This window comes from Astatotilapia calliptera, chromosome 16 (assembly GCF_964374335.1).
Source record: "Astatotilapia calliptera chromosome 16, fAstCal68.1, whole genome shotgun sequence".
NCBI lineage: Eukaryota > Metazoa > Chordata > Actinopteri > Cichliformes > Cichlidae > Astatotilapia > Astatotilapia calliptera.
The window spans coordinates 27,166,723-27,192,208 of NC_137437.1; the positions used below are offsets into that span (position 1 = coordinate 27,166,723).

The 25,486-nt window shown below is 39.1% G+C and overlaps 1 protein-coding gene and 2 long non-coding RNA genes across 3 annotated transcripts in view; 1 reads left to right on the forward strand and 2 right to left on the reverse strand.

The window, feature by feature from the left end:
- LOC145421083 (uncharacterized) overlaps positions 1–3,482 on the forward strand; it is a 31,987-nt gene extending 28,505 nt beyond the window's left edge. The window contains exons 7-8 of the long non-coding RNA XR_013902373.1: positions 54–308; positions 3,271–3,482. This is a non-coding gene — a long non-coding RNA (uncharacterized LOC145421083). The remainder of the gene's footprint in view (positions 1–53; positions 309–3,270) is intronic.
- LOC145421081 (serine/threonine-protein kinase pim-1-like) lies at positions 1,151–5,083 on the reverse strand. Its single transcript, XM_080290842.1, has 9 exons — positions 4,861–5,083; positions 4,215–4,457; positions 3,928–4,080; positions 3,712–3,806; positions 3,539–3,586; positions 3,217–3,435; positions 1,983–2,163; positions 1,726–1,896; positions 1,151–1,636 (listed from the first exon to the last, which is right to left on the reverse strand). Exons 1-9 carry the CDS (start codon positions 4,919–4,921, stop codon positions 1,545–1,547), a joined length of 1,263 nt encoding a protein of 420 aa, XP_080146968.1. The 5' UTR covers positions 4,922–5,083; the 3' UTR covers positions 1,151–1,544.
- Positions 5,084–17,936: 12,853 nt separating this feature from the next.
- LOC145421084 (uncharacterized) lies at positions 17,937–21,239 on the reverse strand. Its single transcript, XR_013902374.1, has 2 exons — positions 18,489–21,239; positions 17,937–18,315 (listed from the first exon to the last, which is right to left on the reverse strand). It is a non-coding gene; the product is annotated as an uncharacterized LOC145421084 (long non-coding RNA).
- Between the last annotated feature and the right edge of the window lie 4,247 nt (positions 21,240–25,486).

The following is a 25,486-nucleotide window of genomic DNA, read 5'->3' on the forward strand; positions in this document are numbered from 1 at the left end:
GCTGTCGAGCTAGCGTTTGAAGAGAGAGTCTCCCTTCTCTATTTACTGTGCAGAGCAGAGCAGCGGCGTTAAGGACGTCCTCGCCGTACCTGGGTCCATCAGGTCCTCCAGACGCGTGAGCAGTTTGGTGAGTTTCAACACTTGCTCCAGGAGCTGCGCCTGGATGACGGCCGATTTCAGCGATATCGCCGTCTTCCCCTCGCCCAGTTTGAGGACCTGCTGTCCCGCGTTGGTCCAAGAATCGCCCGCCTAGACACCGACTACAGGCGCTCAATCCCACCTGCAGAGCGCCTGTCCGTCTGCCTGAGGTTAGTAAAAGTGTTTAATACGGTAGTCCTTTATTGATACCTGTGCTAATATGCTAAACTATCGTTTATAGACTGCTAACATGGATGTGCTATGCCATCAATGAATGCCGTTGGTGTTTACTGATAGCAAACTGTGGTACGGAGACAACTGTTTATAATATTTCTAGTGATACTCGAAATGTCTCATCAAGTCCTGATTTAATTCAATTTATGCTGTTATCAGTGTTTGCAACGATAGCATGGCTGTGGTGCCATATGTATGCTCTCGGTGTTTGCTGATATCAAACTGGTATTAGGACCAATGTAGGTTAATCTTTGTAGTGATACTCACTCCTTTTTATTTAGACCTGGTTTAATTCTGGTATAGTTGAGTATTTGTATATAATCCCTGCAGCTGTCAGACTCTATAACAGGGGTCACCAGCCTTTATAAAAACAGAGTTAGATAAAACTGTGAACAGTTTGGTTCATCTTTAGTTAGATGGTTCTATCTTGATAAGCTATGTCTTCTCACAGATTCATTTTTCAAAAATATTAATGATTTAAGCAAGGAAAGGGCTACATGTCAGCATACAACTCTTTATTTCTATTAATGTCTTACTTCATTCCTACCTGATTGACATGTTTAGGAATTATGAGTGATTGGCTCACTGTAGTTGTAAAAGTTGCTACCAATCAAATTATGATATGTTAAAGTTAAAACAAAACACAACTGTTTAGTGTCATTTTTGTTGTAATTGATGTCTGGTTTGTTCTGTTCCCTAGTGATGGGTAGGGATGGGTACCAGTATCGCACCGGTTCTGACCCTTGAAATAGTAATAACACAGTATCCTCAGCAAAGATGAATTAAACAAGTTTTATTTTAATGGAAGTTTACTTCAAGTCTTCAGATTTTTACTGTCTTTTATTTGATTACTTTAAAGTATATGATTACATTAGAGTAATTAAATAAAGACAGTTTTGATGGAGCTCCTGACCCAGCCCAAGCTCTCTATGAAGACGAGGAAAAACTCCCCTGGGGGGGCCAGATTGACGGGAAGAAACCTCGGGAAAGCCCATTCAAAGAGAGATCCCCTTTCCTGGGATGGCTGGGGGGGTTACAGGAATTCCAAAACACTGAAATTTAAAGTGGGCCAATTAAAAAAATTATTTCCTGAAAAAAAGCAAGGTAATTCATACATCACACATAAATGATAACGTCTGAATTGTGTGTGTTTGTGTGTGTGTGTGATATGCTTATCTCAGCCACGTGTGATGCTGTAGCTCCTCCAGCGTCGGCCGCGTCTCCGGGACTTTGGTTAAACACGCGTCCAAGAAATCCCGGCAGTCTGGAAAGAAAGGAAAGAGAAAAAACATGAAGATGATAGTTCCAGTGGTCCAAGCCATCAGTCAGTCTTGAAGTGTGACGTTTTCTTACTTTTGGACAGATGTCTTTTGAATTTCAGGCGCTTTTTGAGGAAGCTCGTGGTGTTAAAGTCTCCCGCATGAAGCGCTTCGTACAGAACCACTCCCATTTGCCATACCGTGGTGGGTCCACACCTGTAGCAACTGCGCCCGTACCACTCGGGAGGGGAGTAAATTTCTGTACCTAATAAACAGACACAATTGCAATTTCTTCTAAAACAAAAGGCGAAAATTGTGACATCTGTGAAGAGCAAGAGCAGAATATATTACCATAGAAGACGCGGTACTGCGACTGCTCCTTAACAAAGCAGCTCAGTCCAAAGTCGATGATACGAACACGCGGTACATCTGAGCCGGTCTCAATTAGAATGTTCTCACTCTTGATGTCCCGGTGAAAGATGTGTTTATCCTCCAGGTGCTTCGCAGCATCAACCAGCTGCTTCAGAATGACCTGGAAATAGAGCAGGGCGATATGACCAAAAATATTTATCAAGATATACATTTGAAAAGTTGCGATAACGATATAACTGACGATATAATTGACACTAGACAAAATACTTTACAACTCCACAACTATTAGTGCAAAAAACCCCATCAATGTATTTTCACTTAAACAAGCAGCTGTTTTTTTATGTCCATTAAAGTTATATAAAAATGTAACAGTGCAAATTCCTTGCTGACAGTTTAACCAAAAGGCATTTCCAGTGGAAATTGGCCGACATATCCTCAGCATAACCATGTATAATATCCACAAAACTTAAAAAGAGGTTATACACACACAATACGGTAATATAATGTTGAGGTGCAGTACGTATCACTCCGCGAGGCGCCTGCCTACGATAGCCGTAATGCTCCGACAATCCATCGAGCGGTGCTGCTTTGTAGCTTAGCAAAGTCGCCGTGTACATAAAATCGTTTTGAGGTCAGTAAACACAACCAGAATTCATACATAAGTCACACGGGATTATAAGGGGCACTGTCGAGTTTCAGAAAAATCAAAGGATTGATTTTAAGTGTGCCGTATTTTCCAAACAACACGGTAATAACGACGCCCCGCTAGCATTCGCTCCCAAAAATTGTGCTTTGTTGTGTATCTGACGGACGAAAGCTAAACCAGTTCCACACCACTAAAGTTGCAGCATTTTTACAAACCAGTTCTGGTTCATCCGTTTCATTCAACGATCCACTTTCGCTCTTCTCATTGTGCGTCATCGTTTTGAGGTCAGTAAACACAACCAGAATTCATGCGGCGTCACCGCCATGTGCGTATGTAAACAAAGGCACTGCGCATGCGCGTTTTACCCATATTCTATCGCGATATTTCATTTTCCTATCGTTGCCCAAAATTACCCCGGTATTACCGTGAATGGTATGATATAGCCCAGCCCTACCTGGAAACGATGAAAAAGACAATAATCAATCAATGGGTTAATGTTTCTCTAACACTCTGTGCTTTGATTGAATGATGTACAGTCTAAGACTCTTCTAAAGCAAGTCAACTTGCCTTGGCCTTGTCCTCTGGCAAAAATCCTCCATTTTCTTCTATATATTTATCCAGGTCCACAGCGGGGACAGGTCTCTCCATCACCAGGATCAGCTCTCTGCCAAAGTCAAACCACTCCAACAGAGACACTGGGGCTGATGTTTCCACTGATCCATCTGCTTCAGCTGCAAGCTTCAGCATGATGGCAACTTCCACTGACACATTCTTCCCGTTATCATCCTGAAATATTTCAACAAAGTGGATGATGAGGCACAGACGTTCCACAGGTGAACGCTGCATGCAATCCACTAATGTAAAAGCAATTCAAGTCTTGCATATTTACCTTCACTTTGCAGTACACTTTCCCCTTTGGGATGTGTTTGATGGCCACCTAAAAGACACAGGGCATTGATGAGCATTTCCTCAGTATGACATAATTAAAGGTGTAAAACAGCTTACGATATTATCCCTTATCTGCGTTACTGCCTGTCTTACTACCACCATCTGAACACTTACTGGTAAATGATCCTTTATGCGGTAGCCAGCAAACACTGCTCCACACCCTCCTTCTCCAAGCCGGTGCTCCTCCACGTATCTCGCTTGGAAGTCACCTAAACAGACAAACACAAATTGGGTTTTACTACAGCTGTCACACAAATTACTCTCTGCTGTACCCTAAATGTTCATTTTGCTCTTCACCTGAATATAAAAGCCAAGCTGCTTGCTACTTACGTTTCTGTTCAGCCACTGACTTTTTGGCAACAGTTTTGGTTTTGTCCTGGTCCACTTTCTTTTTCTTAGGTGGGTCCCTGGTGTCTCCCGCAGCTTTCCTTTTGCCAGCCTTTTTGTTTTTACTGCAGCTCTCTGAAATCTCTATGCTGCAGTCTGCAGATGTGGAAAACACCAAAAGCACGTCAGCTTATTAGATAATAGACACAAATATCTCCCAAACACTAATATCTTCAAACTAGCAACCAGATGTACACTTAATCTACCCCTCACTCAACTAATTAGCCTACCTTTACCAGTGTCCAACCAGGAAGATGCCTGCCCCTTGTCACCGCTCACATGGTCAAGAAGTTTACGCTTCTTTGCTGTGTTGGCTGTCCCCGCTTCATCTTGTTGGACCTTTCGCTTGACTCCCCTGACCACATGAGCATCTGAGCTGGTGGAAGGACCAGCCTGCTCAGTGACCCTCCTTCTTTTTATGGGGGTCGTTTTTTCAGGACTGGCCTTTCTTTTAGCCATCCTGCTCTTACAATCTATAAACAACAACAACACATTAGTGAAAAAGAGCGCTCGACATCAGGACTAGAAGGATTTTGATGTCACTGAATTTTTAATTAGTATTGCTTACAATATAATAACAAGTTTATCCTTTTGATAAAAAACACACCAACACGAGTCCATCTACTAAGTCTAGATACTGATGACACTTGTTGCTCTGTTTTCACTGCTCAGTCCAAGAATAAACTTGTCACATTATTTTACCAAAAGACAAAGTGCCCCAGTAACCTTTCTTTGATTAGACATGTTGCACTTAGGTTAGTTTCAATCAAAACCAGGATTTAAATCCTCTAAAAATGAATCGTTTTATACACAGAGCCTCAACATTGTTAGAAATGTCGATTCTGTTATTTGGGGGATTTTTTTTTTTTTACTTACTTTGATCTCCTGGATCTTTCTTATCTGCCTCAGTCGTAACTTTTCTTGTTTCCTTTTTCATCTGAATTTTTTGAGAACTTTTAAAATAGAAAATGTCACCTTAATGAGTGAATAGTCCTTCAAATGTCTGGATGCTTGACTTTTCTAACTAAGCTGTATAAGTCAGTTCTGTAAGTGAGCTTTAAAAGTAAACTCCGGAGACTATGGCAACACAACATTAGAACCTTGCCTTTTAGTGACATCACTAAAAGGCAGTGTCCCAAGTAGTTTAAAGAAAAACACTCTGGCAGACAAAGCCATAATATTTCATATAATTCAGTAATTTCACATTAAACTTTCTTTCATTATCCTTTCATTATTTGTTTAACCCTTTAAGACCTACCATAGAACCAAGTTCGCCAGAGCTTACTTTATATTTTTACATGCTGTAGTGCCATTTTTGGGAGCATTTCAAGTTGCTATACATCAATACAACTGTTATAGCCCATATTTTAATAATATGTATGCATTAAGTCCATAGTAACTACATTAATTGCAAAAAAGTGCAACAAACTACAAAAAAAATTGAAAATCGTTTTTGGTTTTTTTTAAATATATTTCTACTTGGAGAAATTTAAGAGGCTTATCCCTCAAAACTTTAAATACAAAAAAGTTGCAAAAAATAGTTTACAACAACAGGAAATTTATTTTGAGTGTCTTCATAGTTTTATTTTTGAGATACACCAATTTTTACATACTGCAGGAATAACGAAAAACAATCCTATGATGCAAATTTGCAAAGAAAACAGCATGTGCATCAAAATAAACTATTTTAAGCAGTGCAATTCGAGTTCTAAGCATCCCAGAAACTATTCAGAAAAGCATAAAGTCAAACATGACTTATAAAAACACCAGTATAGGCTCTTAAGGCCTACAAGTAAAAAACTACATTTTCCGCGAAAATGACGTCACTTCCGGTTTCGGGCAGGAAATGGTGGACATGCGATCGTTCGCGCTGACGTCTGTTTCAATGTGGGAAGTGTTACGAACAGCTGATCGGATCGGCAAAGCGTGTTTCTGGAATATTATGTTTTTGTTCCCGCAAGCGCTTTTATGCAATTTTTGCAAAGCTATATGTGTAAGGAAACCATGACCTAGGACAAGCCGATGGCATAAGATTTAAGTACAACTCTGGTTTCATATGCAAAAAAAATTATTGCGCTAGCTTACGCGGTTCCCGGTTCTACAGGGATTTAAAAATAGTTACGCAAAACAGAGCGTGCCTGCTCCGACCGGCTTTAAAGGGTTAAACATGTAACAATCGAATTGCATCTTTCCATTGCCAGCCATCTCATTTTGTACAAATCCAGCCAACTCTTCCAAGTTTGTGTATTTTTTAAACCCTTACAAGAATTGAAATGTGTCCCAAATATCTGTATCCCATCAGAGGCAAGTTTCCTAAAGGAGAGGTAGTAGCTGCTCCACCATAGGACCAGTAGGACCTCCAGCACACAATGAACACTTAATTAACATTAACACATTTATTAAAACACAATTTTAAGCAATAACCCTTTTCTTTTAGTGTGTTTCAATTTGTTCCTACCGCGCCATTGGAACGGTGTACTATCCAGTAACAGCATCCAGCTGGCAGAAGCATACACCTGCAGCAAGGAGAATCTACCAGGCAGGATAGCGCAGCGGAGTCATCAGATGAAGTGGTTCATCCAGCAGGAACAGGATACCAAAAGGGGAGAGAAAAAACACAGAAAGCATAGTCATGACTAACTCAGTGTCACTAACAGCTCATCTAGCAGTCTTAACATCATAAGGATACAGGCTGGTCCATATAAAAAATATTAACAGAAAAAAGATGTACTTACCTGGATGATTGAGCATGTATCAAGACAATGAGTCATTTACTTTAGTAAAACTGTAATGCAACAAGCACAAAAAATGGGCTGTAAAAAAAAGAAAAAATATCTGAACAATAGCACCGACTTTTAAATAGCAATCAAGCCCAATAAACAGTTTCTTTTGTTAAAAGAGGGGCCTAATGTCCTCCACAGTTATGTGAGATGATAAAGCCATACAGAAAATGATTACTTCAAGATATAGCTGCTAAAAGTCGTTCTACTACCGAATTATGTGTATGTATCCTCTCTTGATTTATTTCCAAAGTTTACTCACTTGATTTGGATTACTGAATGGAACCTAATCATTTTATTAATCTATACACACAGAAATAGCCACACAAACTAAATTAGTTGGTCAAATTTTATTCAGACACTTGTTGAAATAATCACACAATGTAGTCCTTCTAATGACAGCAACATACTGTTGTTAGGAGGTGGTGGGATTGTCACATGCAGTGAGCTAGCATGATTTACTTAAAGCTGATGTGATTCCCAGATTGGATGAACTATTTGCATTTTCCTCATCATTATTTTTATTTTTGTTTTCTGATTGCTGATTGGTAGTGGTTGCCAGAATTATGCTTTCGCTTAAAATACAGTGTTAGCTACTAGTGCCTCAATTTCTTGGTTGTCTAAGAAATTCATCCTATCAGAGCCTTCAAAAACAAAAAATAAAAACAAAAAATATATTTTACAAAACATAATTCCAATTAAAATAGTTAGCTGGGTAAAATGCCACATGTTTTATGTTATGGTACAGTTAGTGCGATTCTTGATTCTTATGATAAAATGTAATTATATTTTAATCCCACAAATCTCTTTTTTTTCTTTTTATGAGAGCTCACACACTTAAAGGATATCCCAAAGTCACACATTTTACAACAGCAACCTCATTTTATAAATGCAATACACTAAAAAACAAGGGGAATAAAAGCAAAACATTAAGAGCTTTTTACAGAATAAATTGCATGACTGCAGTGAGAAAGCAGTAACATCACGACAATGTCAGTAGGGACTGGGGAGAGGGTTTTAGGAAGGATTCGAGTGCCAGGTCTTACAACTGCAGCACAGATCATAATAAAATTGCTATTTGCTTGGGTATTACCTTCATGAATGACATCCATATTAATAGGAAGCAAATTCTGCATCTTCAAGTTAGGATTTTAAGGGGGATAAGGGGCGGGGACACCAACTGATGTGCAACTTCTACTAAAGCTTTAGCATAGGAGTAATACTAATGATTCTTGACGCCAGCGAGGCTGACAAAGTGGTGAATTTCCTATTACTGACATCATTTAGAAACTAGGGTTTGACTCCTGCGTGAGACCGTAATTTTCTTTACTTTTCTTTATTTATGTAATTTTTGTTTTCACTGGCAATTTAGTGTTAGGTTAGGACAAAAAACAAATTAGGAAGGTTAAAGACAGAACATTACTAGATTGTGGTTTTAATTAAAATGTAACCTTTGACAATGCTGAACACATGAGAAGCTATTAGGCATATCACCCAATTTGTAATATTCCTAAACATTTCTTAAGGCAGACAAGACACTCCTGCTCACTCCTCCCCACCCCCAACAACAGCATCCAATACACACTCAACACAAGGCTCCAGCCTGTCTCTCTCAACCACCCAGGTTAGGAGGGAACTGAGGAGGATTAATGGCAAGAAGGCAGCGGGCCCAGATGGCATCAGCTCGAGGGTCGTCAGGTCCTGCGCGGACCAACTGTGTGGGGTGATGGAGCACCTCTTCAACCTGAGCCTGAGGTTGGGAAGAGTCCCACAGCTCTGGAAAACCTCCTGTGTTGTACCAGTGCCAAAGACTTCACGCCCCAAGGACCTCAACAGCTACAGGCCGGTGGCTCTGACATCCCACCTGATGAAGACTTTGGAGCGGTTGGTCCTGGCTCAGCTTCGGCGCCTAACAAGCTCATCACTGGACCCACTTCAGTTTGCCTACCAGCCTGGCATTGGAGCGGATGATGCCGTCATTCACCTCCTACATCGTTCCCTCGCTCACCTGGAGACCGCTGGAAGCACTGTGAGAATCATGTTCTTTGATTTCTCCAGTGCCTTCAACACTATTCTTCCCTCGGTTCTGAAGGACAAGCTGGAGAACTCTGGAGTGGACCATCACCTCACTACCTGGATTTTGGACTACCTCACCGACCGACCACAGTATGTGAGGACTCAGGGCTGTGTGTCGGACAGGGTCGTCTGCAGTACGGGGGCCCCACAGGGAACGGTTCTGGCTCCGTTCCTCTTCACCATCTACACTGCAGACTTCTCCCACAATTCCACCCAGTGCTTCCTGCAGAAGTTCTCTGATGACTCTGCAATAGTCGGCCTCATCACTGATGGGGACGACAAGGAGTACAGAGGACTGACTCAAGACTTTGTGGACTGGTGCCAGCTGAACTACCTCCAGATCAACGCCAGTAAAACCAAGGAGCTGGTGGTAGACTTCCGCAGGCACAAGCATTCTCCACTGCAACCACTGAACATCCAAGGTATGGACATTGAGGCTGTGGACAGCTACAGGTACCTTGGTGTTCATCTGAACAACAGACTGGACTGGACTCATAACTCAGACGCCCTCTACAGGAAAGGGCAGAGCAGGCTGTACCTGCTGCGGAGACTCAGGTCGTTTGGGGTGGAGGGCCCACTCCTGAAGACCTTCTATGACTCTGTGGTGGCTTCTGCTATCTTTTATGGTGTGGTCTGCTGGGGCGGCAGCATCTCTGCTGGGGACAGGAAGAGACTGAACAGGGTGATCCGAAGGGCCAGCTCTGTTCTAGGATGCCCTCTGGACCCAGTGGAGGTGGTGAGTGACAGGAGAACGGCGGCTAAGCTGTCATCCCTGTTGGACAACGTCTCCCACCCCATGCAGCAGACTGTGACAGCACTGAGCAGCTCCTTCAGTGGGAGACTGCGGCACCCACGGTGTGGGACGGAGAGATTTCGCAGGTCTTTCCTCCCCACTGCTGTCAGACTCCACAACAAAGACTTTAACTGAACAAACACACACATCCACACATGTGCAATAACACTAAGTGCAATAATCCTTTCTGGCATCGTTGTATTTTTACTCAGTTGTATATAGCATTCGTATTCTATTTTTATCTTATTGTATATTTTTATTCTATTTTATTCTACTGTATATAGTATATTATTTTATTCTATTCTGTACAGCTGTGTACTGTATTTATTCTTATTGTATTCTAATTTTTGCCTCATAACTTTTGCACTGTCCACTTCCTGCTGTGACAAAACAAATTTCCCACGTGTGGGACTAATAAAGGTTATCTTATCTTATCTTATGCTGGCTGGGTCAGTGTCATTTTTGTTGTAATTGATGTCTGGTTTGTTCTGTTCCCTAGTGATGGGTAGGGATGGGTACCAGTATCTGACATAAACAGTAGTAACCAGACCGAAAAGCAGCGCTCATTTCTGTGCTTTTTTTTTTCCTGAAATGTCATACACTTTGGATTCTAGCCAATCATTTTACCTTTGCAAGGATAGTAGGCGGGCCCAGGTACGTACGTTCTTTTAGAGCAGAGCTACAGATTGAAAATGCCCAAGGCAAAGCGGTCAAAGTCTGGCTGTACTTCACAGCAAAAGATGCAAACTCAGCAGCCTGCAACAAGTGCTTTAAGGTGATACTGTGCAAAGGAGGTAACTCCTCGAATCTGATGAAACACCTGGCGACGTACAGCATTTTGTTAAGTCGAGAAATGCGCCGTATTTGATAGCTTGCTGCGAGACCTCACACCGGGCACATCTACTGCGGGTGGGTTGTGTTCTCCATTCTTTAAGCACCGTTTCAAAAGTACCAGTTTGGTACTGGTATCGGATAAAACCTAAACGATACCCATCCCTAGTGATGGGTTCATGCTACTTATCTCTCTGCTTTAGGCTTTCCACACACGCGTGTGGAAGGATTGGGAGTTCTCAAAACAGACTCATGCTGTCAAATATAATTAAGCTTTTGCAACTGGAAATAATCATTTCTTTGAATAAAGTGGTCCTGAATGAGCTGTGATTGTTTACCTGAATAAGAGTGAGCAAAACATAAAAGGAGGAGGCAGGAATACAAATGGCAAAGAGATGTTCATTACAAATGTAACTGAAATGTCACAAAGGATCGTAACCCGAGAGGAAATACATTTCCATTCAAACATGATTAAAAAACGTGGTTTCGTTGTGCGAGAACATTTTTTTTCATTTGGAAACAAACTTGTGTGGATAGATTTTACTTGTACTGACTGACAGATGTATTCAATTTCCCCAGCATTGTTTAGTGCTAATTGTCAGCTTTTGAGTAGATGCGTTTGCCCCTCAGGACACCGTCAAACTGACTGTTCTCAAAAGTCATTAATATACGTGCCAGTACTGACTCACTATTCAATATTCAACAAAGACATCATGCAAATATCAGAACTGTGGTGGTAAGAGAAGGCTGTGGTGATTTTCTTCATTGACCTTGAAAGCCAGCAGCGGTTTCTCGGCATTGCAAAATGTATGGCTATGTATAGCTATATAGCGATGTATTTAGTTTACTCAGTGCTGAGTGTTTTTCATGATTCTTCACAGAACTGATGTATTTGCCTGAGCTTGCTTTATCAGATGTTCCTTTTTTTAATGATACAGTAATCATGCCGTCATTCAATTCACTTCATTTAAACTGTATTTATGTCTTTACTTCTCAAAAACAGTCAAACTAAAGGTGACTATTCCTCATCAAAAGGAATTAAACAGAAGCTATAATTATGCACCAATATTCTTTAAAGAAAAAAAATCGTTTCTATTCTATCCTTAAACGACGTCCATCAACAGACGATCACAGTTCTCTAGAAAATAACCTTAGCAATGACCCGAATCCAATCCACTGGAAGACATAATTGTTTCTGTTGTCAAAAACTTAAATGCGCAATTGATTTTGTTTCTTATTTAGAAAGTTTTAACTGAATAAAATTTTATAGCTCAGAGTTCTGACCAATATCTAAGTACATTTCCACTTCTTTGATATGACTAAGGCCTTTACTGTGAAACAAACATGAATTATGGACTTAAAAAGCATATTATTAAGTTTAACTGCACACTCTCATCTTATTATTGATCATCTTTAAGTTTCGAAAGCAACTAACAGCATTCTTGGAATTTTACCTGCTCTTATTTGTGCAGTCAGTGCGTTTGCTGTTGATTTAAAACTCGTCTAATTAATTATTCAAGGGTATTATTTTCTACAGTGAATCTATTTCCTGCATCAGCGATGCCAGTAATGGCTCCCAGAGGATTCTGGAGTGCCATACTTTCACCTCCTCTGCTTATAAGAAAGTGCCTTCATAATAGGGCTGCAAACAAATTCAACACACACACACACAAGCACACAAAAATCGATGTTTCAAGGACTTGCAGTGTTTAACAAAGTACTAAGTGAATCTCTGTTCTTGTTAAAGTGCAAGTTTTTTTTTCCCAGTATCCTCTATTCCGCTGAAGCTGTTTCAAAGATGTAATACCAGCTACAATGCAGCTGAATAGTTTAGGTGAACTTAAATAGAGTGTAAATTGAGTTTTGTGTGACTCATCATGCTATTGTAGCAGAAGTCTGAAATGCCTTCCAAGTCCCACTCTTTGTTCAGAGCCCTATTGTATTATTAAAGAAATACAAAGTTAATGACTTTATTTTTCTTATAAAGGTATATTTAATCAAAGCTAACAGTGGCTAAAGTGGACACAGAGGACCAGCTGTTTCATCTGCCTGGTAATTGATGTTAATCTCAAGTATTACATAAACACACAGACATGTTACATATAATAAATAAATGTGAAGAGAAATGTGGGAGTAGTTATTTATAAAACCGCATTTCCATGGAGAAATAATGAAGATAATCTCCAAACGGGCTCTAGTCGTGACATAAATGATTCTCCCGTTGATTCGTTTAGATTAGTTAGAAATATTGGGGACATATGTGCTTCGAAGCCTGCGGTGAACTTTGCATGGTCTTTATGAAACGGAGCGATTGGAATTTTTAATTAAAGGTGTTAGAAATAAATGACCAGACACAAGGTGTTTTGAACAGGATGTGATGTGTCATATTTAAAAGAAGGGACCGTGGCTTTTCTTCTTCGCAACTTTTTAAAAATCTGCTTCTCTCATTTAAAAGATGGCTGATTAAACCTCTTATCTGTTCTGGTGTTATGTCATGGTAAATCATGTTCAGTTTAACAAACCTTAAACTCAAGTTTGCAAAAAAACCCAACTTTTTCTGAAATAAGCCCACTGCACAAAAAAGCCATATAACCGTGATAAGCAGGACAACTCTTCAGATTATATTAGATTAGAGGAGATGAGTTACAGGGACAAAAAAAAGAAAAAAGCATTTTAGTACATGTACCAATATAATCTGAAGACACCAGAAAGGAACCCCCTAAAAGTATTATCAAGATATGTTGTCTCAAACTAAGGAATGTTTTGTGCCTTTAATGAACAATGTCCCCCAAATTACCACTCAGAGAGCCATTTAAACTTTGAGGCCAGTGGACAAAATAAACTACAATCATTTCTTCTAAAAATGTCCAACTGCACAGACTTCACTTCCAGAATAGTTTTTGACTGAAGGAAAAAAACGTCCAGATGAAAAAATGCTGACCACCAAGAGTTAAAATCTCTATACAGAGTTTAAATAAGGAGGCATGAGGCAAGTTCCTCATCCAGAAGACCCGGTTAGCATGGGCCTGGTTAGGTGTAAACACTTACAGCTACTTGGTTAGGAAACAATCATGGTTCATGTTATACATAAACCATGTGATGGAAAAATGAGCAGTGTCATTTCAATAAGCAGAGAACATTTGGAAGAACTGCATATGGTTTATTGAGATAGAAAAATTAATGAATTTATTTGGCAATTAGACTCTGATGACCCATCATGGCAGGACTAAGTGGTTATAGGATTTAGGACGGGACACCCCCAGAGTCTAAGTGCTGGTGGTGGTGAAGATGAAGAGTGAGGCTTGGATGGAGCGCTGAGTGACTCTGATGACAAGGAGACTGGGAGGAGGTGGGTTGCATGAATGAAAGTCTGAAAGGGAGAATGATGGAGAGGACCACACAGATTCACGGAACTGCTCTTCACTGGATCTTTGTGTTAACTAGTAGTTGAACAGTTCCTACCTAAAAAGTACCTAAAAAAGTGGCTAGTGTGTGCATAGCTGCACTTTGGCTGTGCATAATATTAAAGATCACAAGCAGAAATAGTCAAAGCCTGAGCAGCTGCAGGCAATACCAAAGAAATGCATACGATATTGTTTTACATCCCACTATTTGCTTAACAAGCATCACCACAATATTTGAATTAGTTCTGTTCATTTGTTACACATGCCATCTATTGTAGCCACTGTTGGAATAACAGGCTTAGATTAACCTTAAGACATGAACAAACAAAAAACCCTGATCGGTTTTATCAGCTATTTCCTCATCCTTACATATATGATGATAAATGATGGAAGAGACAGGCCAAAAAAACCTTTGTTGTTTTTTAGAATTATGGCAAATACTACAAGTGTAGGCTGTCATCAACTGTCACCTGCAGCAATGTGTTAGTCGGGAATTAATAGAAAATGTTTTCAGGTAAAAGAATGACTCACCAGAGCGGCTGCTGGGCTGCCAAGCTGAACAACATTTTATCACAATCTGCTACTTACAGCTTTTATAATCTGTTCTTTATGATACTAACAGAGCTGAATGTTGCTGTGTGCAGTCAGTGTCCTGACTGCTCTGTACACCTTAGTGCTTTTGAATCAATGAACCTCTTAAAAAGAAAAAACATTACCAGTATGGATAATTACAAGGCTGCCAGCCTGACTTAGATTAGAAAAAGATTTCTCTAATTCTCTAATTCTAAGAATTTTTCAGTATGTTTTACAAGTTAAAGAACAGCAGTGGTGAAGGGATGTAGGCAGCATGCATCCAGGGTTTGATTCCTGGCTGTGTATAGCTGATCCAGCAAATGCTGTTTGGTAATTTTAAAGAACCTACAGAGTTAACTACCCTGAGAAAGTCCAGCTAGGAGTTCCAGTGCTGAGGGCGAGAGACTTAAAAGACCAAATCAGGTAAAAAAAAAAAAAAAGTGGAATAGTTACCTATAGGCAACCCTTGCCCAAGGATCTTCTGGTTGAGGCGTTACTCATTAGGGACCCATATATAAAGAGTATGTTTAATTAAACATGTTAAACAGGTTAAGTTCTTATTATACAGGACTTGCTGGTGGACCCATTCCATAGAATCACACCAGTAAGCGTGATGGTGACCTCCTTCTGCCCCATCAGTAGACAGCTATAAGCACAACCCACAAAAGGTCCAGTTGCAGAAAAGGGAAAAAAGTTCAATTAAACATAATGCAGTATAATGTAATGTTTGGAATCCAGTGAATCCAAATACATTTAGTTTGTGCCATGTGTATATTAGATAGGTTATATTTCTTCCACTTTAAGGATTCTGCATACAAGAGTTAATAGAAAAACAAATTCAGATTAATCTTAGTAATATAATGCCAACATTATTTGCCCTTCCATTGCCAATTTTCTGATATCCAGTTTACAATTTTCTCCTACAACATAAATATTTTTCTCTCTCAAAACTGACAGTAATTGTAGTAAAGAGAACAATTAATAGCAATGTCAGCTTTGCCACAAATAATGTCTTCCATAGATAAACCCCATTTCATTTAAATGAATGTGCCAAGTTAATCCACTGTCTTATTATTGTCTGCTGATAATTTTGAGTGTTTTATAAACAATGTTTTGTAAAGCCAGGAGCAGAACAGATTCTGCATGACTCTCCCCATCAGAATGACACTTAAAAAAAATCATTAAGCCTCTGCATTTAATTTAGTGAGCAAACCTCTATTTCTATAATAACAAAAGGATTTCATAAACAGGAAGAGACAGATGAAGAGACTGGAGGGAAGGCCAGTAGTAAATCTATATTTCTACGTTCATATACAATAGAAAAGAGTCAGGAAAAGATGGGTAAAAAGAAAGATGAATGAGAAATGACTTTACACAAAGGATAAAAGCATTCGTTAATATAATTCTGTCCATTACTTCATTCAAAAGGATAACATTATAGAGACTCGTTGATGAAAGTGGCCAAGGAGCCTCACCTGCAAGATTTAAAGTCATTCTTCTTCTCTTAGGTCTCGTTTCTCATTTGCATCACAGTAGGTAGATTTATACTAATGCATTTAAATGTTCCAGGAGATTCTTAGACATTTGGACCATATTAACACCTACTTTTAGGTTCATTCATGTATCTAAATCCAGTGGTGGGATCGCAGCTTTGATTTGAGACAAAGGTTTCATAGATCGGTTTTGTGATCTTTAAAAAAATATGATCTTTATTATTTTATATGTTTTTCCTGGACTTACAGGTGTAGGGAGAACACTAAAAGTAAATGCAACCCTCCACCTTGCTTACTTGGTCTCACAAAGTCAACCAAAGTCTACACAGCTTTGCTCAAACACTGTAATCATTGGGTGGTCACACACAGACACACACACGAGAGACATGCCCGGCCTTAATGAATATCCACAGTGCCCTCTACTGGGGACAAAGAAACGCACCCTTTAACTTCATCTTTGAGAAGATTAATTTTGAACAGAAATCCCAGTTTAGGGAACAGGTGTTCACATCAATGACAGGAAGGACATTTTGTTACTACTTTTATTGTGTGTACATGTGTTTGTGTGTGTGCACTGATCGTTGCCTCAGCCACATTTCAAGAACTTGAGTTCTGGAGAGCTGTTGGGGGGGGAAAACTATTTTACAGTTTTCAAATAGTATAATTTCTACAGAGACAACTTAAAAGTGAATGTAGATATAGCATTGTTTTAGCATATTTTAGTGCAAAAAACGTTTTTCAAATCTCTTTCTAGTCTCAGAGGTAGTCATATCTTATTCTATAACCACTTATAGGTTCATTTTCAGCTTATTTTGAACATAATGGAAGATCAAAGATAACATCTTTTGTTTAATCGCTCACTTCTACCAGTAGACAACTGCATGGAACACATTATTCCAACTGCACAACATGTGTTTCGCTCTAGTTTGGTAACCAGCTAACTCAGATGAAGGGAAGCTGATGTGTTACTGAACATAACTATACTTTGACAAGGCATCAATATACATAAGTCTATTTTAATGCAGGAGCTGTCTGACAGCTGCTGCCAGCACAGCAGAAGCAAATATCCCACCCCCAGGACAGGGTGTTTCTCAGATGCTTTAATCTTAGATGTACAGAATGTGCAAAATTATGATTTTATGGAAATGATGCAAATAATCACACTGCCATCCTCCATTAGTATGTGACAGCCTTACATTATGCAATGTTATGCATAGTGTTCTGTCCACCCACCACTATTGCAGTCAGAATGTAGAGTGATGGTGTGCATGTCTAATAAATATTGCAGGAGGATACATTTGGACCATCTACCAAACTGCATAAATCAAGAAGCTTTCCAGCCCCACATTATAAAGCCTTCTCTTGGCTGCATAGCTGCTTGGCCCTTCTACTCTCCAGCAACTGTCAGTGGTTACTCATAAGCATGTATGTATCTATGCTTTCATGTTTGCCTGCACTTGGATTAGTTTCTCAGCAAGACTACACATGTAGTCCTTTAACTTCACATAAACCGTGTACAGTTAATTAGTACTGAACTGAGTAGAACGGGGCTAGCAGTTTATACCAAATAACACCTGCCAGGTAAGACCTTCATTTATCAGTGTGGGATAAAGGTTTACTACGCCCTGTTTCTTAGAAAAACTGGGCTGGTTTGGCAGCTTTTTAATATGGGAAGCAACGACAGCAGGTATTGAAATCACTTTCAGTGAGAAAGGGCGAAGGTTTTAGGGATATGGCAGGTCAGGGTCCTGTGAGATTTGCAGCTTGTGTGCCACTAATCCACATCCTCAGGCACATCTCTGAGGTACCAAAATTCCACTTTTTAAGATGACAACCCAGATTTATCATCTTTACCCTCAAAGTCCTTTTGTGACTTTGAGTTCACAATTGGAAGAAAATGTCATTTTATACTGTTAATTATTAAATTTTATAGTGTACATTATGCTGCAAAATTTTTTTAAAGGGCATAAACAGAAAGGCTGGTGTTTGGGAGCCTTCCAGCTGATACTCAAGTAGCCATTTATTTGTCTTCAGTGAACATGACGAGTGGGCGAGCACATTACCTCGTGTGACCGTGGCTTTTGAAAAGTCCTTAGTGTGCAGTAATGCAGATTTGTATATAAGTGCAAACATAACGAAGCAAAGCAGAGACTGAATCAGGAACACTGCAGCTAGCCGGCTGGTGGGATATAAACATTCCAATGTTAGGGAATGGGATTTTACACTTGGATTAAAGAAAAGTCAGTCAGTCACTTTTTTGTGGTCAAACGTTCTTCTTCCTTCCTTCTTTCCTGCTATAGTGTAGTGTTACCTTCCTCAGTCTAGGGGTTGTGGGGAAGTAACAGTATAAGTGTCCAGGAGAAAGAGGCAGGGAGCTAGAACTGGGAACAAAACAGAGGATTATCATTAATAATGAAAGCCAAGTCAATATTACAACCAAGAACAGAAAGAAATGGTACAATAAAACTCAGAAGCTGGGAACAAGTCAATAAGTTTAAAGAAGAGGGAGGGAAAAAAGAGCACTCAACACAGACAGAGAAAAGACTTTTTTTACCGTCTCCTCTTCCTCTGCTTAGCTACAAGAGCTGATTGCTGAGTGAAGCTTCAGGTGTGCACATTTCAGCTCCACAAGAAAGAGGCTGGTGTCTGTGACAAGAAGGAGAGAGCAAAACCACACACCCACACAAGTGAAACCACTGCAGGTCTGCTAGGGCCATAATATCAAACAAGAGGAAAATGTGTTAGTGATTGTTACCTCTACAGAACTTATAAAGTGAGAGAAAATATCTTCAGGAAGAGGCTTTGGCCTTTGTCTGTATGTAGATCTACTGCATAAGCTATTTGCAAGATTGTTTTTATGTTTGTTTGACGCCACATCACATCAGTATGCTACATAAAATAGATAATAAATAGAAAAAATAATAAAAATTCAAGATATTTTTTGAGCATGAATAGATAGCATGACTAGATAATGATTTTGTTGCCGCCTTGCTTGAAATATATTAGTCCAAGCTTGCCTGACCTAAAATTTATGTTAATTAAGGGAAAATTCACAACATCAGTAAGAACAGCTCAGTGTATTAGAAATCCATTGATATAGGGCAGCACAGTTCATAGGGACACATAAGGACATTCTACCAGAAACCTTTTCCAGTAATTAAATGATGTAATATTAGCAAACTTCTGCTTAAAGGAACAAAATAAGGGAGGGCGGACTTGGGGTGGACTAATTAACAGTACACCTTCCAGCAAAGTCAAACAGAAGACCACTGCTGTGGGACAAGGTGCCTCACTTACTTCACTGCTTCTAAGAAAAACAACTATTTCACTGAACTCATCCATTTTACCTTTACTGTATTTAGTGACTTTTTTCTCTCTGCTAAGAGCTCAGAGGTGTGGGTTTGTTTGGGTTTCTTTTTTTAAAGAAACCCAGAAGCTTAATGCTGAGCTGGAGCTCAGGAAGCACAAATGGCTGCTGATGAAATCAGTCACTGCCAAAGCTGTTGTAAAGTTGAAACTGAAACTTGGCCACATGTAGATGTGGATATTCCTTCAGAACTGAGGCAGGCAGCCTGTTATAGGTACGCTGCCAAAATAGCTGGAAGTTGTGGTATACACACAAATTCTGTGACATTATATTACAGTTTATTATTTTCTATCAAACGGATAAGAGAACATGAGTAAAAATAGAGAAAAAAAGGAAAGATGTTGGTTTTTTCTTGAGAGTAAGTGAATTTAAACAAGATTTGGGCAAAAGGGTTGCAGCAGCTGTCATCATGGAGAATGTAAGAGCAAGTGGAGGTGGAGAGAGTCCACTGACTTTATATGAGGGTCTTCTTATTTTCAGTCCTGCTGTCTGTGGCACCTTCACTGCAGACTCGGAAAGGTTTTGCTGGAAAGCTTTAAGGTATCACTGGGTCCCAATGGCTCATTTCTATCCCTACTGAAGGACACTCAGTCCAGCATAATTAACAACATGCAAATTGGGCATCACAACATTATAAAGGAGTCTATTTTATACAGGTATGTCCCAGACTATTTTAAACAGTATTCAGCTTCTTTGAAAGGAAACAGATTTAGACCCAACTCTTTCTCATAACTACTGTCCAATCTCCAAATTACCTCTACTTTCAAAAATTCTTTTTTTTACCAATTATCTCTTTTACCTTTTAGAGATAATCGAAGCCAACGACGTGGACACTTTAGAAAAAAACACCCCTTTTTACTTAGGGTTGTGGCATTTTAAAGAGTGCAGACTCGGGTAGTTTTACTGTTCTTATTTTACTAGAGCTGACTGCAGCATCTGACACAGCTGACCATACAATTCTCCTCAAAAGACTTAGAAATGAGGCTGATGTTAGTGGAAAGGTGCTGAAATTGTTCTCATCCTACATATCAAACAGAGTATTTACAGTTACTATTAACAATTTTACTTCATTAGCTGCTATCATGGCATTCGGGGGTCCCAGAGGGCTCAATCTTTTTACCTGTTTAGTTTAGTTTATGTGTGTTGCAACTTAGTCATGTGATCAGTAGCTGTACTCAGCAGCCAGTTTGTTAGGTGTGTCTTACTAGAACGAGGTTGGACCCCCTTTTGTCTTGAGAAATCTTCGTGGTATAGTTTCAGCAAGGTACTGGTAAGATTCCTTAAATACAAATTGTACTTCTTTGTTCCTTCTCTGTTATTCTACCTTATTATTTTCTATTCAGTTCATGTATTTTGAAACATTTGAATGCTTGGGAAGTTGTGGTTATGATAGTGTTTGCTTGCATGTGTGTTTGTGTATCATTTTGTCTGTAAACACGATTAAAATGTGGCTTACATCCACCACATTCTTGAAGGTCATCTTAATGATTCACTGGTAAAAATTGACAAAAAGCAAACAGTGCATTTAAAAAGAACAAAGAAAACAAAATAATTATATACACTAAATACACTATTCTCTTAAAAGTAAACATTGTTTTTTTACTATCTGTGGTCTGCAAACCTGATCAGTATTTGTTACTTTAGTGCTATTCCAGGACATTAGTACCCTTCTGGTTGTCCCAGCAGCTCTAAATGCAGGTCTACAACGGACTCCAACAGCTCATTTGGGCAATATTAATGTCACCCTGCATAAAAGCAGCCGTCTCAAGGCTGATATATATATATATATATAATGCATGTTCATAGACTGTCAACTTCTTAATCACAAAGTAATGAATACCATACTTTATCCTTCTTTTTCACTCTATAATTAACATAATGGCTGAAACCTGAAAGTCGGTATTAACAGCAGGGGAGCAATCACTGTTTATTTTCCACAACTAGACATGTTTAATCAACCACAGCTCTTGCCCTCTGTCGGCCAATGAAAGGATTGTTTAATTTAAGTTGCTTGACAACCAGAAGCTATGTCCATCTTTTATGTACAGTCTATTGTCTACTTCCACTTGTCAAATGAGTATCATTGTGGTTTTGCATTTGATTTGCTGTTGTCAATATCTCAGAATTTCTTTTATTCAATTATAAAGAGATCCTCAACAGTACTTTGAAGAAAGGTTAACTAATGCAGTGTCTGTGCATTGCAATAAAAGCGTTTCACAAAACTGTACTCTACAAGTTAAAAAAAAAAAGGGGGGGTGGGGAGTTTATGCAATTGCAATTTTATTTCATAAGATAAGATAAGATAACCTTTATTAGTCCCACACGGCAGCAGGAAGTGGACAGTGCAAAAGTTATGAGGCAAAAATTAGAATATTGTGGAATAGACATTGTGGTAAATCCTTTGCTGGAGAGACAGCAGCCAAGTTTATGAAAGTTCAGCCTGGTGAGAGAAGTGGAACTAAGACTGTTTCAATGTAGGGATTCAGACTTGGCTCAACCTCTCTGTATTAAACTTCACAAAGCATACAGAGAAAAGAAAAACACAAATGGAACTATAAACATCATCGAACTGCAGAGCAACTTTGCTGAATTTATGTTTTCAGAGCAGTATCTAAAAGCTACATTTAAAGTCCAGTTAAAGCTGTCAACTGGTGGAGTGGAATCACTGTGACAACCAGGCAGATTTTAAAAGAAAAATACTGTTATGTGGTGCCACAAAGGTATGAATCACAGCCGTATTAGTCAGACTGTCAACATTTGAGCAAAAATCTATAGAGGCTGTATTTATCTTGCTAAATCCTGACTCAGTGTGCCCTGCAGAGGCTGAAATGAGCAGCTTGTGTGTATTTGTTAAGGCACCTTCAAGGACACATCTTGAAAAATCATTCTGAAAAAATAAAGTAAGAATATGAAATGATCATTTCACTTGTTCAAGACTCTGTAAGTTGGATGTCATGCATATGGTATAATATTTTTATATTTTCATGTCCACATTCATTTTTGTTTTTGCAGTGTAAGGTATTTTATTAGTTTTTCTGCATTAAACAAGCTGTCCTCCTAAAGTGCAAAAGGGAAAATATGCCTAACACATAAAAGATAAGAGAGGATTTATAGTATATGTCTGGTTGTTCAACAGGAGAAGCAGCATTTTATTTATAAGCGGGAAAAAAAGATATCAAATCAGTTTCCGCAAGGGGTTGAAAACAAATGCTGTAAAATTTGTAACAAATGTAACTTTAAATCTTGAGGTTTGAGACAAGTTTATTGTCTGACTTTCTGTTATGTTTTGGTTTGTTTTACAATGCATTTTTCAAAGTCAAAAACGAAAGATTTCTACAACACAGCACGTCTGCTGAGTAAGAACAAAAATGCCCTCTTTACACCTCTTCGGGGAACTGGTGGGCTTGGATGTTCTCAGAGCACAGTTTAGCAAAACATTAGCATTCACCGGCGATGCATGACAGCCAAATCCTGTTTTTCTTTACCGTATGAATTTGAGCACCGTGAGATGTCAGTTTCTATTTGACAGCTCATTTGTCAATCCTTTAGGCTTCTGTTAGGCATCTTCCTTTCAGTGTACTGACATGCAAACCCTTCACCTGTCCTCTCAAGTGGAAACATCCCTGGACCTTTGCCCAAAGTTGGTCTAGCTCCCACTGTTAGACCCCCTACACACATTCAGAGTATCTGAAAGCAAACAATGACCAGTGAAGCTGATTTCATTGTTTATTCTTTCATATCAGTGGACATTAAGTTTGTCCACTAAGGTTACGGGCCATCATCTCAGTTGGTAGTTTTGTTTTTTCAAAATCAAACCTTTGTAATGTGTATGTTGATGTTAATATTGATGTGTACGTGAAGAAACGTGCAGAATTTGACATGCATCGTTGCCATTGTCTTTGCATGCCTCCTTGCTACCAAGATTGGAAAAATACTACAGCTTGTGGGAATTATCTTTTTATTATTTTGGCTATTATTACTGTCATACATCATCACATATTACATATTATTAAAACCTGGGGCTTATGCTATCCATTTTAATTGCATCTGAAACTTGGGCTTGTTACATTAATAGAGGCTGAGCTACATTTTGCATCCCTGGGCCCTCTAGTTCCACTAAAAGGAAACTCTTTAATGCTTCAGCACATCAAGGTGTTTGTTTTTGTTTAGACAATTTCATGCTCCCAACTTTGTTGAAGTTTGGAGATGACCACTTGCTGTTCCAACATGTCTGCATATCAGTGCACAAAGTAAGGTCCACAAAGACATGTATGAGCAATTTCAGTGAGTCCTGATCTAAAGCTGCAAAGAGTTTGCTTAAGACACAAATAAACATTAATTTAAGTCCCAAAAAGTTGATTCTGTTCATCTGGACGTAGCATTTTCAGTGGGAGAAACGTTTCATCACTCACCCAAGTTAATTTAAGTCATATTATAATAATTAAATTCCTGCAAACCTTTACTGAATACAGCAGATCATGGTCTTTCAAGGAAGGGCTGCCCTGAAAAACTCGAAGATTCGACTCTCACTTTTTGAAGGGGTCACCGGAAATTAAATATGGTTCAAAGAGCTCAGCAGCGAGAAACATTCAGCATCGTAAGCACTGAAGCACACGCAGGACACACGCGAGTCTAGTCTCAAACTGGCAGGAAGTGAGGCACTGGAATTGGATGTCACCAGCCAGCAGATCAATGGCTGCTCAATGGATCTTGACAAGGAGACAAGCACTTCACTAACCTGGCCTCTAATAGAAACAGTCAGAACTGTGGAAGTTGTACACTCAAAGTCATTAGCTCCAAAAATGTATTATTTAAAAAAAAAAAATCTATTTGTTTAAAATTGATGTGTAAGCATCTAGTTAATTGTAATTGATCTACTTAGTGTCATCTGTTTAGATCAGAGTATCACCTTATATGAATACCTCACATGTCTGTAATAGACACAAGTCGTGATTCATGAATCAAATTCTGCATTTTAACCCACCAGTACAATACAGATTGGATCCATCCAGTGGAGACTTTCTAAAGGCTAATAGAGACACTTAAGCTTTCCTCATGCTTTATTTACTAAAGACACACTGTACTACCCAACTGTTAACCACAACATGTAGCACGAGAGTGGCTGGTCAGATTGTGGAAGCAGCTAGTAACAAGGGCTGGCATGAAAATGAAGAGGATGACCAAGTACGGTATATACAGCAGCTCCTCAGCAAACATTATTGTTCTCCTGATAATGAAATATTCATCTATCATCTATATATTTATCTATCTCTATCTATTTATATTGATAGAAGGACAGTCTTTGAATCAGTATTCATTTCCAAGTGGAGGTTACAGTGGTGATGACAATAATTATAACATACAGGGAACAAAGACATAAGAGCAGAGGAGTTTAAATACCCACTTCTAAAAATCTATGTTGACTGAAAAAGGTGAGCACACACACTATGCTCTCTGACTCACCACACTGAAATGCTCTTCATTTAGCCCGAGCAGGGAGGATTTGTCACATGTCACCTCTGCTGCCTTTCCCACCTGATGGTTTCTGTCACTCTGTCCTGTATATTTTAGACATGTTTTAACACGGTTTCCCTGCTCACACACAAGCCATTTCTCCCCAAAGGCAGAATGAAAAAAGAAAAGAAAAGCTGGACAAGCATGCTGTTAGATGTTTGGTAAGTAATACTGCAGTTTAGCCATACAAGTTCTACTACTTCTATAACTGCTAGTACTTCTCTGCATAAATAAATTGTAAATTTTTACTGTTATGGGAGTGGAAAACCTATTTGATCTAATGAATTTTAGGACTGCCTTTCATCTGGGGAACATGGAGATTTGCCTCATCCCAGGCTACAGGGCCTCATTATAGTGTTTTTATCCTCTTGGTGGGATAATCATCAACTGGGCTGAGTCTTTTGAAGCTCTAAGGCACCTGAATTAACAGTGAAAAGCATGTAAAACCTGACACCAACCCACCATGACTAAAAAAAAAAAAAAGTATGCTCAAATGTGCAAAACAGATTTGATTAAAATATATTATAAAGAACTTCCAGTATCAGAGTTTAGACTTTCTCGATAGACACTCTCATTGTAATAATTAAAGCAAAAGTACCGAAGTGATCATGGGTGCCTAATAAGTAAATGTTAATGTGCTGTATACATAAACTGGAAGAGTTTCTTCAGTG